Below are 17,392 nucleotides of genomic sequence, written 5' to 3'. Positions count from 1 at the left end.
GAGCTTGGGTATAAATACCACACATGCAAACTGCTATGCTTTCATAGTATATGCTAGTCCTGGGCACCCTATGAAAATCATGGGGGGGGGGGGGGGGTCGCCAGATTGTAGTAACGCCAGAAATATTCTATCATTTCAGGATGACTTTAATGGTTTGAAGCTCTGAAGGCTTCATTTACTATAAATTCTGTAATGATAAGCCTTCGATCAACCTTTTCGATTTGGGTTTTTGAAAGAAACTTTTTCATCTTGGCGGCGTCATAAGCGCTATCAACCAGTTCGCAGAAAAGCTTTCAGGAGGCACGTTTTGCCGCTCTGATTATATTCCTTGAGACATGTGTAACGCACATCGCAATAAACTTCCGCTTTTTTGCGACGCACTGTGGGATGGAAAAAAAATAAGTAGATATAAATCTGTCTTTTTAGAACGGATAGAGATATTTTCATGAAATATTACAAGGTTATAGCTGGGGTGTTATTCAATTTGTATGCAAAATGTCTGGGCCCTAGAAGTCCCAGGCACTCATTGGTGGGCCTTCAAAGTTGGTCACCTCGGCCCTACAAAATTTTGTTCGAGCTGTCAAAAGAGTATTTATGGTCCAATTTTTATTTTTGTTTTCCTGGAAAGTAATTGGAAACCAGTACAAAAAATGTGCGGGATATCTTTTATAGTGTCCAAGAAATTTGACTAACAATTTTTTTTTTTGAAATTTTCGCAGAGGCTGGTCTGTTATTCTGTTGCTTGTGAAAGCATTTCTGAACCGATTTCAAATTTTTAAACTGATTTGGAAAGCTAAAAAAATGTACAATTTTCTATAGCGATATATGCCGATTCTCCAGTCAAAGGAAATGCGAGTTACAAATCAAATGTAAAAATGTGCAAAAGTAAATTTTTGGCATTTTTGATATACATATTTTAAAAATAAAAAAGTAAAAATGCATTACCCGCCACCTCGGGTATATATGTAAACCACATTTCGTCAAAATTCGGTGAAAATGCATACCTTATGGCCCATAGCAATTATATCCGAATATGTTCCGATTTGGACCAAATATGTATAAGTACAAGTCATTGTTCAATTGTGTATAACAAAATATTGGTCTTCTTGATAGCTATATCTAAAAAAAACAGATCTGAACCATATACGACACGGATGTCGAAAAGCCTTACATAAGTCACTATATAAAATTTTGGTCAAATTTCATTTCATAAATGCGCCTTTTATGGCGCCAAGACGGTCTATATAGCAGCTATATCCAAATCTGGAACGATCTGTACCATATTGCAGAAGTATGTCGAGGGACTTAACATAACTCACTGTCCGAAATTTCGGCGACATCGGACAATAAATATGGCTTTTATGGGCTTAAGACCCTAAATCGAGAGATCGGTCTGTATGGTAGCTATATCCAAATCTGGACCGATCTGAGCCAAATTGAAGAAGAATGTCGACTGGCCTAACACAACTCACTGTCCAAAATTTCAGCAAAATTGGATAATAAATGTGGAATTATGGGCCAGAGACCCTAAATCGGCGGATCGGTTTATATGGCAGTTATATCCAAATCTGGACCGATTTGGGCGAAATTGAAGAAGGATATCGAAGGGCATAACACAACTCACTGTACCAAATTTCAGCAAAATCGGATAATAAATGCGCCTTTTATGGGCGCAAGACCTTAAATCGAGAGATCGGTCTATATGACAACTATATCCAAATCTGGACCGGTCTGGGCGAAATTGAAGAAGGATATCGAGTGGCCTAACACAACTCACTATACCAAATTTCAGCAAAATCGGATAATAAATGCGCCTTTTATGGGCGCAAGACCTTAAATCGAAAGATCGGTCTATATGGGGACTATATTAAGATGTAGTCCGATAAAGCTCATCTTCGAACTTTAACAGGTTAAGTTCGAAGACAAAAAAAGAATCTGTGCAAAGTTTCAGCTCAATATCTCTATTTTTAAAGACTGTAGCGTGATTTCAACAGACAGACGGACATGGCTAGATCGTCTTAGATGTTTACGCTGATCAATGGTCGGAAATGGTTAATTCGATGTGTTGCAAACGGAATGACGAAATGAACATACCCCCATCCGTCGGTGGTGGGTATAAAAATAGAACAAAACTTTTTTTTAAATCTCTAATTGTGTTCTTAGCTGTTGCGAAGGGTTGGATTATTTTTGGCGGGGTTCAAAACACTTCATGTTTTATGACATATTTCGACTACATACTATTTATATTGACGCAACTAAAAATGGTGGATTAAGGTCAAACAGGCCATATTTTATTACATACTTCAACAATATGGCGTAAGTCAATAGTTTATATTGCACATATAAGTAATGAGTAAACTGCATCTCCTGGTACACAGTTATGATTTCGAGACAACTTTTTGTCATGAATGAATGCCAAATGACCGAAGTGTCCACATTGTGCATCGGCGCATACAACAACATATTTATTATAGGTTTCTGGAAGGGTTTAGACGTGTGCTACAATAAAATGCACAAAATTTAACGAAAGGTTAAATTTTAGTCCTATTATTTGGGTTAAGCCCAAAATGATGCCAAAAAATACACGTTTGTGAAAAATAAAATTCGAATTGAAAATATCATGAAACCAAAACTACTAAAGCCATCGTTCTAATTTTTCACAAACTTGAAAAGTAATATGTGTGGAATTTTTGGCCAAATTTCTTGATGAAAACACTCAAAATCCCCACACTGGAGAAAGATGTTTGCAAAATTGGCATTTTTTAGTAAAGTATCCGTAGAGACCCCAGTCCTTAGATGGCGCAAAATTTTGTTTTGCATGCAATTAGTTATTACTTGGGGCAATGAAAACATGTTAAAAAGTTGGGGCTCTCAGCTCTGCGTTTGAAGAACTCTAAGGGTTTTCCCAGTTTTTGCTAAAAAAATGCCAATATTGTACTTTACATATCTCCTATTAGAGTTAACACAGTTTATAACAAGTAAGAGCGTGTTAAGTTCGGCCGGGCCTAATCTTATATACCCTCCACCATTGATCGCATTTGTCGAGTTCTATGCGCGGTATCTCTTTTTAGACAAACGTAGAATATTGAATAAGAACTGTTATGATGTTGGAGCTATATCAAGTTGTAGTCCGATTCGGACCACAAATGAATGCTGAACATTGTAGAAGTCATTGTGTAATATTTCAGTTCTTTCGGATAAGAATTGCGCCTTGTAGGGGGTCAAGAAGCAAAATCGAGAGATAAGTTTATCTGGGAGCTGTATCAAGCTATTGATCGATCCCGACCACATAAGATGTTGAAAGTCATGAGAGAAGCCGTTGTACAAAATTTCTGCCAAATCGGGTGAGAATTCCGCCCTCTAGAGGCTCAAGAAGTCAAAATCCCAGATCGGTTTATATGGCAGCTATATCAGGTTCTATACCGATAACATAACAAAACACTTCATGCAAAATTTCAGCCAAATCGGTTGAGAATTGCGCGCTCTATTGGCTCACGAAGTCAAGATCCAAGATCGGTTTGCATGACAGCTATACCAGATTATGAACCGATTTGAATCATACTAAACACAGATGTTGGAAGTGCTACCATAACACTACGTGCAAAATTTCAGTTAAAGCGGACGAGAATTGCGCCCTCTAGAAGCTCAAGAAGTCAAGATCCGAGATCGGTTTATATGGCAGCTATATCAAAACATGGACCGATTAAAACCATACTAAACTTAGTTATTGGAAGTGCTACCAAAACACTACGTGCAAAATTTCAGCAAAACCGGATAAGAATTGCGCTCTCTAGAGGCTCAAGAAGTCAAGACCCAAGATCGGTTTATATGGCAGCTATATCAAAACATGGACCGATTTGGCCCATTTACAATACCAACCAACTTTCATTAATAAAAAGTATTTGTGCAAAATTTCAAGCGGCTGGCTTTACTCCTTTGAAAGATAGCGTGCTTTCGACAGATAGACGGACGGACGGACAGACGGACGGACGGACATGGCTAGATCGACTTAAAATGATATGACGATCAAGAATATATATACTTTATGGGGTCTTAGACGCATATTTCGAGGTGTTACAAACAGAATGACGAAATTAGTGTACCCCCAACCTATGGTGGAGGGTATAAAAATTACAATTAACACGAATCTGCATTAAGTCTTCTTTACAGTACAGTAAGCAAAATTGATCCCGGCCGACACGGGGTAACTATGGGCACCACACAGGCTGGAACTTTGAGCTCCGACTTGTGTGGTGTCCATCTTTACCACGGGAAGCTTAGCCGAAAGCTGCGGACGCGTCCGTAGGTTGCGGATGGTGGAAAGCTCCGTTTTTATGCGTAGTAACTGCAAATGCGATTTTCGAGAGGAGAGTCTCAGTGAGGAGTCAGGTGGCACTGGCTCTTAACTAAATACTGAGTGCCAATGATAATCGAGATGACAAGTCGAGTTATTGGCGCCTGGAGGCGAGCGTCGGATCTTGGAGCAAGCGGCTCGCCACAACGAGGGATACATGTGCAATACCACAAAACTCATACGGTAGGGGCGCTGGGGCAGTTACCCGCTCCCGGAAAACTATGAGAACTACTATGACAAACAAAGGAATAGTAAAAACGGACCCTCCTAACGTTGACGACCCACGCAAACGAAAAAAGACTATGATTTGCGGATCTGCACCTGGAATGTTCGCACTCTTTATAGAGAAGGTGCAGTATACGCGCTGGCGGATGTATTAGAGTAGCACAAGGCAGATATTACCGCCTTTCAGAAAGTGCGATGGACCGGGAATGGCGTCACTAGACCACCAAACGGTGACGAACTATACCATAGCTGCCATAACACGAGGCATGAATTTGGCTGTGGATTTGTGGTTAGTCGGAGACTGAATCACCTTGTCTCCAGCTTTACTCCAATGGATGAGAGGCTAGCCACAATCTGCATAAAAACTAAATTCTTCAACATCAGCCTTATTTATGCCCATGCCCCGATGGAAGACAAAGACGAGCAGACCAAGGATATTTTCTACGAGCGCCTAGAGAGAGAATATGATCGCTGCCCAGCCCATGATAATAAAATCGTTCTGGGAGATTTTAATGTGAAGATAGGGAAGGAAGACGTTTTTGGTCCAACAGTCGGAAAGTTTAGCCTCCACGAGATAACGTCCAGTAATGGGTTGAGGCTATTAGGTTTCGCCGCAGCAAAAAACATGGTAGTTAGTAGCAACAGATTTCAACATAAAAATATTCACAAAGCCACATGGCTGTCATCCGATGGAAGGTATTCATCCAGCGATCCGTGGAACGAATATAGATTCCGATCACTACCTTGTTGCACGGAAGCTGGACATTGAAAAGACAACAGATGGCAGCGGCATCTGGACAGATGGCAGCGGCATACTCCACTCGGTTGACCTAACTGACTGATGGAAGTACTCCTTGTTCCGATGATATAATGGCGCAGTGGCTAACTATTGCCCACTCCATGGAAAATGCCGCGAAATCCGTTCTTGGAAACCGAAAGCCTCCTCCAAGAAACCCATGGTACGACTAAGAGTGTCGAGATGCTACTGAAGCCAAGAATGCGGCATATAAAGCAACCCTGCATTCAGTACCAACTCGCCAGATGAAGGAAAGGTATCGGGAGAAAAGGAGATAGGAGAAACGTCTATTCCGCAGAAAGAAAAAGGAAATGGAAAGAGGTGAGTGTGAGCTAATTGAGATGTGCAGGAGTCAGAATGAAGTCCGTAAATTTTGCCAAAGAATTAAACATCAAACCGATGGCTTTGTTGCAGTCACATCCTCCTGCAGAGACAAAGAAGGAAATCTGGTAACTGACACAGAAAGCATGCTAAGGATATGGAAAGAACATTTTACCCAACTGCTAATCTCCGACGTTACCGCAGAACCAATCAATGATGATGGTATAGAATGTTTACCTCCTAGTCAGAATGAGGTCCAGGGGCAGTGACCCGACTAATGAAAAACAAAGCAGCAGGGGCCGACGGGTAACCCGCTGAACTTTTTAAGACCGAAGGCGACATGCTGATATGCATCAGCTTATCTGCGCAATCTGTGTAGAAAAACGCATATCCGATGATTGGAACCTCAGCATACTGTGTTCCGTACACAAGAAAGGAGACAAGACGGAATGTGCCAACTACAGAGGAATAAATGTCCTCCCCATCGCATACAAGATACTCTCGAGAGTACTGTGTGAAAGATTAAAACCTAAAGTCAATGAGATAATTGGGCCCTATCAATGCGTCCTTAGACCTCCTATATCCACCCTGGACCAGATATTCACACTGCGCCAAATCCTGGAAAAGACCCGAGAAGGACAAATCAATAGCTACCATCTCTTTGTTGAATACAAAGCCGCTTTTGATACTCCTTTACGTTCTAAGGTATTTCAAGCCATGTCTGAGTTTCGTATCCCTGCAAAATTAATAAGACTCTGCAGGATGACACTGACTAATACGCGTTCCTCAGTAAGAATAGGAAAGAATCTCTCCGAACCATTTAGTACCAAACGAGGTTTCAGCCAAAGAGACAGCCTATCGTGTGATCTCTTTAATATCCTGCTGGAGAAGATTATACGAGATCCAGATGTGAATAGATATGGCACCCTAATCACAAAAAAACACATGCTACGCGCCTATGCCGACGACATCGACATCATAGGTTGATCACCGGAAGTAGTGATTACTGCTTTTGAAAGAATCGAAAGAGAGTCAGTGAAAATGGGTCTGACAGTAAATGGAGATAAGACGAAATGGATGGTTTCAACTCCCAAAACACCTTGTACAACCGAGCAGATAAAGAAAATAGAGAAAGTTGGTTACCACAACTTTGAAATAGTCAGTAACTTTATCTACCTCGGCACCGCCGTAACCGAAACGAATGACACCAGTTTTGAAATAAAGTGAAGAATAATACTGGCAAACAGATGCTACTTTGGGCTAAGTAAGCAGTTTAGAAACAAGGCCACCTCTCGATAGACGAAGATTACACTTTACAACACATTGATACTACCCGTGCTGTTATATGGTTCTGAAGCAAGGGTTTTTGTGGAAGCAGATGAGGCAGTGCTTGGAGTATTTGAGAGAAAGATTCTTCGTAAAATATATGGACCAGTTTGCGTTAATGGAAAATATAGGCGACGTATGAACCACCAGCTGTATGACGACGATAGCATAAATACACGCATCAAAACACAACGGCAACAATTAAAGTAAGTAAAGTAAGTAAGCAAAATTGACAGTGCTGGGCCAAGTTTTCTGTATAAAGACGAAACAGTGAATTTACCCTTTTTACGAAAAAACGCCAAAAAAATTACTTTTTTCACATTTTTTGATTTGTAGCTCTCTTTACATTTGACGGAAGAATCGGACCTTAACATATATTACGACAGAAAAATAGCGAAGTTTATTAGCTTTCGAAATCAGTAAAAAATTTGAAGTCGGTTCAGAAATGCTTTCAAGCAACAAAATAGGAGATCAGCTTCTGCAAAAATTAAAAAAAAAATTATTAGTCGAATTTTTTGGACACTATTTGCGAAAAAAAATAAATTTTTTGTATGGATTTTAAGCACTTTCCAGCTAAAAAGAAATTTTCAAATCGGACCATACATGCGCTTTGGAAGCGTGCGTGTGTGTACGCGGCCAGAATATGTGCGTTCATGAACAGAGGATATCAACAAAGAGAAAGCAAAACAGCTGTTCGCATGACATCATTTTTCAATAATTTCGCCATGTTTTGTGGCAAATTTGGTACAAAAACGACTTTACATTAATATACAAAAAATACTTACAGATTAAAAATTGTTTTATTGTTACAGAATTTATTGCATTCGACTGATGCTCCTTTCCCCGAATACAAAACACAATCATTAAAGAAATCAAAATTTATTCTTCCGCATTATGGAGTTTTCAAAGGCATTTGGGACTGGGTGATACTGGTATCAACATTCTATGTAGCAATATTGGTTCCATACAATGCCGCATTTGCCAAAGCCGATCGCCAAACTATGGTGTCTGATGTCATAGTTGAAGCGTTGTTCATTTCAGGTAAATATTTTATATCATTTTTGAACGTCTAAAACTTAACATAATGAATCTTATATATAAAAATCATTATGTGTTTGTTTGTAGGTTTGTTTGTTTGTGTGTTCCTTATATACTCAGAAACGGCTGAACCGATTTTCTTGAAATCTACACAGATGGTGCATAATGATCCCGTGGTGAAAATAGGGTACTACATTTCTTGATATTTGAAGGGGGGGCGGACCCTCGCCCTTACCCTAATTTTCAGAAACGCCAGATATCGGAGATGGGTGGTGCGATTTAAGCGAAATTTTGTGTGCTCTCATAAAATACACTAAAAATAAAAATTTTGTATCCAAATTTCTGATGAGATACTTAGGGGGGCTGCCCCACCTTAAAACCTACCAAACATATATTTAGACCAATCACGACAATATGGGACTCAAATGAAAGGTATTTAGGATAAGAAAACGTATCTGATATTCAATTGTCTGACCTAGTGCTAGACCACCCAAGCTCCAAAACACTCCTAAATCGGTCATATTTACCGGCCATGGCACTATAGGACTCAAATGAAAGGTATTTGCGAGTAGAATACGAATCTGATATCCAAATGTGGGACCACTTTCTGGGGATCCACCCCTTTCCCAAAACATCCCCCAAACAGGACTTATTTACTGACCATGGGATTATGGAAATAAAAGGTATTTGAATGAAGAATATCCAAATATGGGACCAAATGTTTGGGGGGCCGCTTCTCCCCAAAGGGGACAAATTTACGACCATAGCAATATGGGGCTCATATGAAAGGTCTTTGGGAGTAACGCACGAATTTGATATTAATATTCGGGAAAAGTGTCTATGGGGCCACCCCACAACACCACCCAAATAGGAAGTATTTTCTGACTATTGCAATATGAGGCTCAAATAAGAGGGTTTTTAAAGTGGAAGCCGGTCATATTTGCCGACTATGGAAATATGGGGCTCAAATTAAAGGTATGTGGGTGTAGACCACGTATCTGATAGCAACATTAAGAGCCAACTGTCTAGCGGACGTCCCACCACTATAACAACCCCCAAATAGGACGTATTTGCTCACCAAGACAATTTGGGTCGTAAAGAGAGTGGAACTAAATATTCATAGTTTTTAGGGCCAATACCCCAAACCAAACATATTTCCTGACTTTTGCAATAAGGAGTTTAAATGAGGGTATGGGGTAGTTATGGGGCAATATGGGGTTCAAATAAATAATATATATATATATATATATATATATATATATATATATATATATATATATATATATATATATATATATATATATATATGAGAATAGAGCACGTTGCTGATATATTTTCAGGGCTTAGAATTTGGGAGACCACCTCACTCCCCAAAACACCCCTAAATCGGGCATATTTACCGACCATGACAATGTGGTAGAGCAAGAATTGAAACCCATTTCCGGGACCAATTTTCTGTGGTCTACCCCTTTGCCAAAATACGGGAAAAAATTTTTCGACCATATTGGCACATATTGGCGCCTCAAATGAAAGGTATTTGATATTAGAAAACGAATTTAATAACCTATTATGGGGCCATGTGTTTGGGGGACGCCTCATCCTGTAAACTCCTCTTAAGCCAATGGCAATATGGGGTTTAAATAAATGGTATTTGAGAGAAGAGCACGATGCCGATATCTTTTCAGGGCCAAGTATTTGGGGGACCACCTCTTCCCCGAAAACACCACTAAATCAGACATCATGAGAATATCGGGCTGAAATGAAGTATTTTAAGAATGGAGTACACCTTACATCCAAACTTAAATTCGTAGACCAATAAAGATCATATGGGATTCAGATAAATGCACTTATATTGTTAAACTGTTACTCAAGCGATATACTATTTTCGTAGCATGGTATTTCTCCAAAAATAATCTTTTGTTATACGGAAACTTCACCAAGGAAATTTTTGTTCCATATAAAGTAAAAGAATGCGCAGCGGAGCGGGCCCGGGTCAGCTAGTTAAATATAAAACACAAATTGACAGAGACAAAAAAGTAAGATTTAAAGCCACTAGGTTCGGTTGAAAAGAGGATGTAAATATTAATCTGCCCCATGCCACTATGGACATCCACCTAAGCCAGTAATCGGCTTGGTGTGCGCTCTAAAAACTATGAAGCAACCTCTAAAAAGAACATTTTTCCGTGCTAATTACAAAATCCTTAATTCTTTTCCATACCACTCACCTAAGTCGGTTCATGTCTGGTATCGTGTATCCAACTTAATGGCATAGGAAAAGCTCCAACATCCCATCATCTTCTCCACATGCCATCATTTGCCGCACCGATTTTGCTTAATTGAGCTAGTGGTCCTATGTGTCCCGTTGTGACACCAAAAGCTCTACTGACCTCCTTCTTACTTGCTTTCAGTAACAGCCTCGTCCTCTCACGATCCGGAACAACCCATACGATTTTCGCCGTCCTACCGACTGTTTCACTGTTCCACAGTATTACATGCGTTTGTCGCCCACGCCCTTAAATCGGACTGCGGCGACCCGAAAAGCTTCGGGTTAACCAAGTTTATCGACGGCAGTTCTCTACCAAACCATCTGCCCTTTCATTTCCCCTTACTCTGTTATGGCCCGGCACCCAAACGATTCGGATTGTGCCTCAGAGAAGGCTTTAATCTCCTTTTTACACTACAAGACTGTTCGTGATTTTACCGTCCTGGTTGTTATTGCCCTTATGGCTATTTTACTATCCATAAAGTTAGTACCACACCACCTTACGCATTACGTGATCGCCCAGATCTCTGCCTGCAGGACCGTATTATGGACAGGCAGTCTAAAAAAGATCTCAGTCCCTGCATTCTCAACGTAGACTCCCAGACTCACTCTTTCTCCTAGCTTTGATCCATCCGTGTAACATGATCGTCCAGACGGCAATGCTAGGATTCCGTCAATCTAAGACTGTGCCGCTGGAGGTACCTCGCACTCGACCTCAAGTGTCGTCTCAGATATCCGTTCGGAAACCTCTTCCCTTCCTTCCAGGTTTCATATCGTCGCCTCGATTATACCGCGATGGTATGAGCTGCTCCTATCCATTCTCCATCGCCTTAAGTCTCATAGCCGCAGTGGCTGCCTCACACTTAATCCGTACATCAATGGGTCGGATATCTAGAGAAACCTCTAATGCTCTAGTGGGCGTGGTCCTCATCGCTCCGCCAATGCCGTTGCACTTTTCTCCATCGCAGTTCACCAAACTACTGAGGCGTAAGTAAGTATTGGTCTAAGCACGCTTCTGTAGAGCCAGTGGACTATCCTCAGATTCAGGCCCCATTTCGAGCACACGGCCCGTCTACATAGCGCCCAACATCTGTGAGCCTTTTCAGTACGATCTTGAATGTGATATTTTCAATTAAATTTCCTATCCAAGTTCCCTCCTAAGTATTTGACCTTGTCAGAAATCGAAATCGTTTTATTGAGTAAATGTGGTGTGTTAATTTGGCCCACCTTCGCCTTCCTCGCGCACCCTTCTCTGGGTTTACACTCAGACCTCTGGGTCTAGCCCAGGCATATGCCATATGCAAGACCCTTTCGGCCCTTCTGCATGGCTGGTTCAGATCCTTACCCATAAGAAGTACTATAGCATCGTCTGCATAGCTGACGGGTTCAAATCCCTCCTCAGTGGTGGCCACCCAAAGAATGGCAATAAATGTCACGGGACCCGGAATTTATCCACCTGTTCCTAGCAAATGGTGTATACAGTCTCTAAGGACCGAATCCACCCGGTACTGGTCTAAGGATTGGATCAATGTGTCGGTCCCCATATTATTAAACGCCCCCTCGTTATCAATGCAACACGGCAATGTGTACATCTTGGCATCGATTCTTCTATTTTATGCACAACCTCTTGCAGATCAGTCTCCACCGACCTTCCCTTGGCATAAGCATGCTGTTTGTATTTGAGCGAGCAGTACGCTTCATGTCCTACTCTTTGTCATGGTATCCACAATGCGTTCCATGGTTTTGAGTAGAAAGGACGTAAGTCTTATAGGCCTGTAGGCCTTTGATGTCGCATAACTTGCATTGCCGGGCTTGGGTATAAATACCACCCATGCCTCCTACCAGGCTTTCGGAGACCGTACGCACTTCCTTCGTTCCTGTTCCGACTTTGTCTACCTCCGCAGGACACTGGAGTCTCCATTACCGAGGAGCTGGCTTGGTTTTCCCAGAGTAATTGAAAGCGGGGAGCTCTTTTTCTTTTGCAGCATTTTAGCAGTATTCTCTCTCAGCTTCCGTATAAGTGCCTGGAATGTCATTTCTATCCCTTCCAGCATTCTGCACTTTCGCTGGATTGCGCTGCCGGTACATACTCCTCAGTTTCCTTCGTCGTGCCCCGGATCGCTTTCCCGGTCTACTTGTGAGCTTAGTAAAGCCATCACTTCTGCTGTCATCCCGCTGTTCTCATCTTTCGATTCGTCTGCTATGACTGTTTCATTGACACTGTCGTTGTCTAAATCCGAGTCGGAACCACCAACTTTACTTAAAGGCTGGGGACAGACTGTGCATCCCTCTGGTTTATCCGTCGCTTCCTCTTTAATTAGTCTGACGGCTAGTTGTGCGCTTGAAGCATTACTCTCGCCTACAGGTGCCAGGGCACCCACAGGAGGAGAGGGGTGAACAACACGGCACTGTCTGACGGTACCACCACAGCTGTTTGGTCTTTGGAGTTCATTTTGAGCCTCCTCCAAAAAGACTTTAAAATGTAGTACCTATTCCGAGATGCAAATATTTTACTTTGAGGAGCGAAACGAAAAAATACGCCCGCTCCACTCTACTACTTAACTTACGGCTACTTTAATGCCATTAACTTCATTGTCAATAATTTTGGATTGTTTCGACCACATTTGTTGATATGACAAATATACGTTTCGGATTCGCTAGTTTATGGAGAAAAAAACGCTGTTCTGAATGCTGCTAATGCTTTATATTTCAACGTTGACAAACACTAACACTCATCTGAAAGCATGTGACTACGGCAACGACAACAACAACAGTTATCCGAAAAATTCAAATATCATAAGTAAAACAAACAAGTAAGAGCGTGCTAAGTTCGGCGGGCCGAATCTTATATATCCTCCACCACGGGTCGCATCTGTCATGGAAGTTATACCCAAACATCAGGTGCAAAATTACAGCCAAATCGGATAAGAATTGCGCCTTCCAAAAGCTCAAGAAGTCAAGACCCAAGATCGGTTAATTTGGCAGCTATATCAGGTTATGAGCCGATTTGAATCACACTTACCACATACTGTTGGAAGTGATATCAAAACACTACGTGCAAAATTTCAGTCAAATCGGACGAGAATTGCGCCCTCCAGACGCTCAAGAAGTCAAGACCCAAGATCGGTTTTAATGAAAGCTATATCAAAACATGGACCGATTTGGCCCATTTACAATCCCAACCGACCTACACTAATAAGAAGTATTTGTGTAAAATTTCAAGCGGCTAGCTGCTTCAAAAGTTAACGTGCTTTCGACAGACTGACGGACGGACAGACGGGCGGACATGGCTTGTTCGACTTAAAATATCACGACGCATATTTCGAGGTGTTACAAACAGAATGACAAAATTAGTATACCCCCATCCTACGGTGGAGGGGGTAGAACATGGCATAAATAACTGTTTCTAGGAGTTCATAATGAATTGAATTTGTTTCAATTATTATGTTATATCTACATTGACTCGTTTTGCCTATGTATGTTGTTTTGAAAAACATCTCAACCGTCCACACTAGTTGAGATGTTTTCAAAATTGCATTCTTTCACACTGCTACATTAGAGTTAAGATGCACTTTTGTTAAGATTAATTTTTTCTTGCTTTCTCTGTAAGTATTTTTATACCCTCCACCATAAGATGGGGGGTATACTAATTTCGTCATTCTGTTTGTAACTACTCGAAATATTCGTCTGAGACCCCATAAAGTATATATATTCTTGATCGTCGCGACATTTTATGTCGATCTAGCCATGTCCGTCTGTCTGTCCGTCCGTCCGTCCGTCCGTCCGTCCGTCCGTCCGTCCGTCTGTCTGTCGAAAGCACGCTAACTTCCGAAGGAGTAAAGCTAGCCGCTTGAAATTTTGCACAAATACTTCTTATTAGTGTAGGTCGGTTGGTATTGTAAATGGGCCATATCGGTCCATGTTTTGATATAGCTGCCATATAAACCGATCTTGGGTCTTGACTTCTTGAGCCTGTAGAGTGCGCAATTCTTATCCGATTGGAATGAAATTTTGCATGACGTGTTTTGCTATGATATCCAACAACTGTGCCAAGTATGGTTGAAATCGGTTCATAACCTGATATAGCTGCCATATAAACCGATCTTGGGTCTTGACTTCTTGAGCCTCTAGCGTGCGCAATTCTTATCCGATCAGAATGAAATTTTGCACGACGTGTTTTGTTAAGATATCCAACAAGTGTGCCAAGTATGGTTCAAATCGGTCCATAACCTGATATAGCTGCCATATAAACCGATCTTGGGTCTTGACTTCTTGAGCCTGTAGAGTGCGCAATTCTTATCCGATTGGAATGAAATTTTGCATGACGTGTTTTGCTATGATATCCAACAACAGCGCCAAGTATGGTTCAAATCGGTCCATAACATGATATAGCTAGCATATAAACCGATCTTGGGTCTTGACTTCTTGACCCTCTAGAGGGCGCAATTCTTATCCGATTGGAATGGAATTTCGCACGACGTGTTTTGTTATGATACCCAACAACTGTGCCAAGTATGGTTCAAATCGGTCCATAACCTGATATAGCTACCATATAAACCGATCTTGGGTCTTGACTTCTTGACCCTCTAGAGGGCACAATTCTTATCCGATTTGAATGAATTTTTGCACGAAGTATTTCGTTATGATATCCAACAACTGTGCCAAGTATGGTTCAAATCGGTTCATAACCTGATATAGCTGTCATATAAACAGATCTGGGGATTTGACTTCTTGAGCTTCTAGAGGGCGCAATTCCTATCCGATTTGGCTGAAATTTTGCATGACGTATTTTATTTTTACTTTCAACAACTGTGTCAAATAAGGTTCAAATCGGTTCATAACCTGATATAGCTGCCATATAAACCGATCTGGGATCTTGACTTCTTGACCCCTAGAGGTCGCAATTATTATCCGATATGCCTGAAATTTTGTACGATGGATACTCTCATGACCATCAACAAACGTTTTTATTATGGTCTGAATCGGTCTATAGCCCGATACAGATTCCATATAAATCGTTCTCTCTATTTTACTTCGTAAGCCCCAATGGGCGCAATTCTTATACGAATTAGCTAAAATTTTACACAGGTCTCCAACATATAATTTAATTGTGGTCCGAACCGGACCATATCTTGATATCGTTTTAATAGCAGAGCAACTCTTTTCTTATATCCTTTTTTGCCTAAGAAGAGATGCCAGGAAAAGAACTCGACAAATGCGATCCATGGTGGAGGGTATATAAGATTCGGCCCGGCCGAACTTAGCACGCTTTTACTTGTTTATTTGATAATTTTATTTTGGAAACAAAAATAAAATATGACAAATTCGCAAGTTTTTCCAAAAATGCCATTCATTTTGGCAAAAAAAATTAAAGGGAATCGGGAATCGAACGCACAATCAATTACAATAATGTCAATCCAAGAACACCGATTGTTGAAGAAAAATAAAACACCGGTGCTTGAAAACTAAGCCAATAGAGAGTAAGGAAATCATGAAAAATATATTAACATTTGTTTATTATCGAAGACAAATTGGTTTAGGTTTATTTTCTCTTTGGACATCGTTACGATCCCCTCGTAAAGTTGAAGTTTCTTTTTAAGCAAGTTGAAAGTGAATTTAAACACGATGCACAAACACTTTTCGAAAGGAAATCGACGTTAAATGAAGAAAATATTTCAACTCCAGAATGAAGGAAATTAAAAGAACCCTACCTACTTCGGAGAACAGTTACTAAAATACGGGGCAATATCCGGCAGCGGGTTGGTATGTATTACTCGTAAAAACAAAATTACGAAGTTTTGACTATATTTTGTAAGCACAGATTTCTATTGACTTCTCCATGTAATATCTATCTTGTCCTTTTTTGCACCTATAATGGTCCGATAACGGGAAGCTAATTTAAAATTTTTTTTTAAAGGTAAAAAACCAAATCAATCAGTTTCTTCTACCATGCAGAAGTTTGGTAGATTTTAGGAAGGTATGGTAGACATTTGTGGGCACAATTTATTATTAATACTAGCTGACCCGGGCCCGCTCCGCTGTGCCTTCTTATACTTTATATGGAACAAAAGTTTCCTTGGAATATTTATTTTCGACAATTAAAGAGCTTTTAGTGAAATACCATGCTACGAAAATAGTATATCGCTTGACTAACAGTCTGAATCCCATATCTTTATTGGATGTAAGGTGTATTCCATTCTTAAAATACTTTCTTTCAGCCCGATATTCTCACGATATCTGATTTAGGGGTGCTTTCGGGGGTGAGCTGGTCCCCCAGACCCTGAAATAATTCAGCATCGTGTTCTTCTTTAAAATACCATTTATTTAAAACCCATATTGCCATTGGTTTAGGGGAGTTTACACGATGAGGCGTCCCCCAAACACATGGCCCCAAAATAGGTTATCAAATTCGTTTTCTTATTTCAAATACCTTTCATTTGAGACACAAATTGACATGGTCGAAAAATTTTTACGCTTTGGGGGGTATTTTGGGGAGGGGTGATGCCTTAAATACATGGCCATACATTTGGATATCAATTTCGTATTCTACTTCCAAATACCTTTATTTGAGCCCCATATTGCGATGGTCAGTAAAAAATTGCTGTTTGTGGGGTATTTTGGGAAAGGGGTAAACCCCCAGAAAATTGGTCCCGAAAATGGGTATCAATTCTTGCTCTACCCCCCCCATACCTTTCATTTAAGCCCCACATTGTCACGGTCGGTAAATATGCCCGATTTAGGGGTGTTTTGGTGAGTGGGGTGGTCCCCAAATTCTAAGCCCTGAAAATATATCAGCAACGTGCTCTATTCTCATATATATGTATATATTATTTATTTGAACCCCATATGCCATTGCCCTCAAAATCAGATATCAAACTTGTTTTCTTATCTAACTCCTTATTGCAAAAGTCAGCAAATATGTTTGGTTTGGGGTATTGGCCCTAAAAACTATGAATATTTAGTTCCACTCTCTTTACGACCCAAATTGTCTTGGTGAGCAAATACGTCCTATTTGGGGGTTGTTATAGTGGTGGGACGTATGCTGGACAGTTGGCTCTTAATGTTGCTA

At 40.6% G+C, this 17,392-nt stretch overlaps 1 protein-coding gene across 3 annotated transcripts in view; it reads left to right on the top strand.

The window, feature by feature from the left end:
- The window catches only part of LOC106083362 (potassium voltage-gated channel subfamily H member 8), a 419,128-nt gene that overhangs the window by 149,146 nt on the left and 252,590 nt on the right, over window positions 1-17,392 (top strand). For all 3 annotated transcript variants that reach the window (XM_059370085.1, XM_059370088.1, XM_059370086.1), the window contains one exon: window positions 7,835-8,063. In XM_059370085.1, the coding sequence (XP_059226068.1) occupies window positions 7,835-8,063 (229 nt within the window). The remainder of the gene's footprint in view (window positions 1-7,834; window positions 8,064-17,392) is intronic.

This window comes from Stomoxys calcitrans, chromosome 5 (genome assembly GCF_963082655.1).
Source record: "Stomoxys calcitrans chromosome 5, idStoCalc2.1, whole genome shotgun sequence".
Classification (NCBI taxonomy): domain Eukaryota; kingdom Metazoa; phylum Arthropoda; class Insecta; order Diptera; family Muscidae; genus Stomoxys; species Stomoxys calcitrans.
This window is presented reverse-complemented; position numbering and strand designations above follow the sequence as displayed.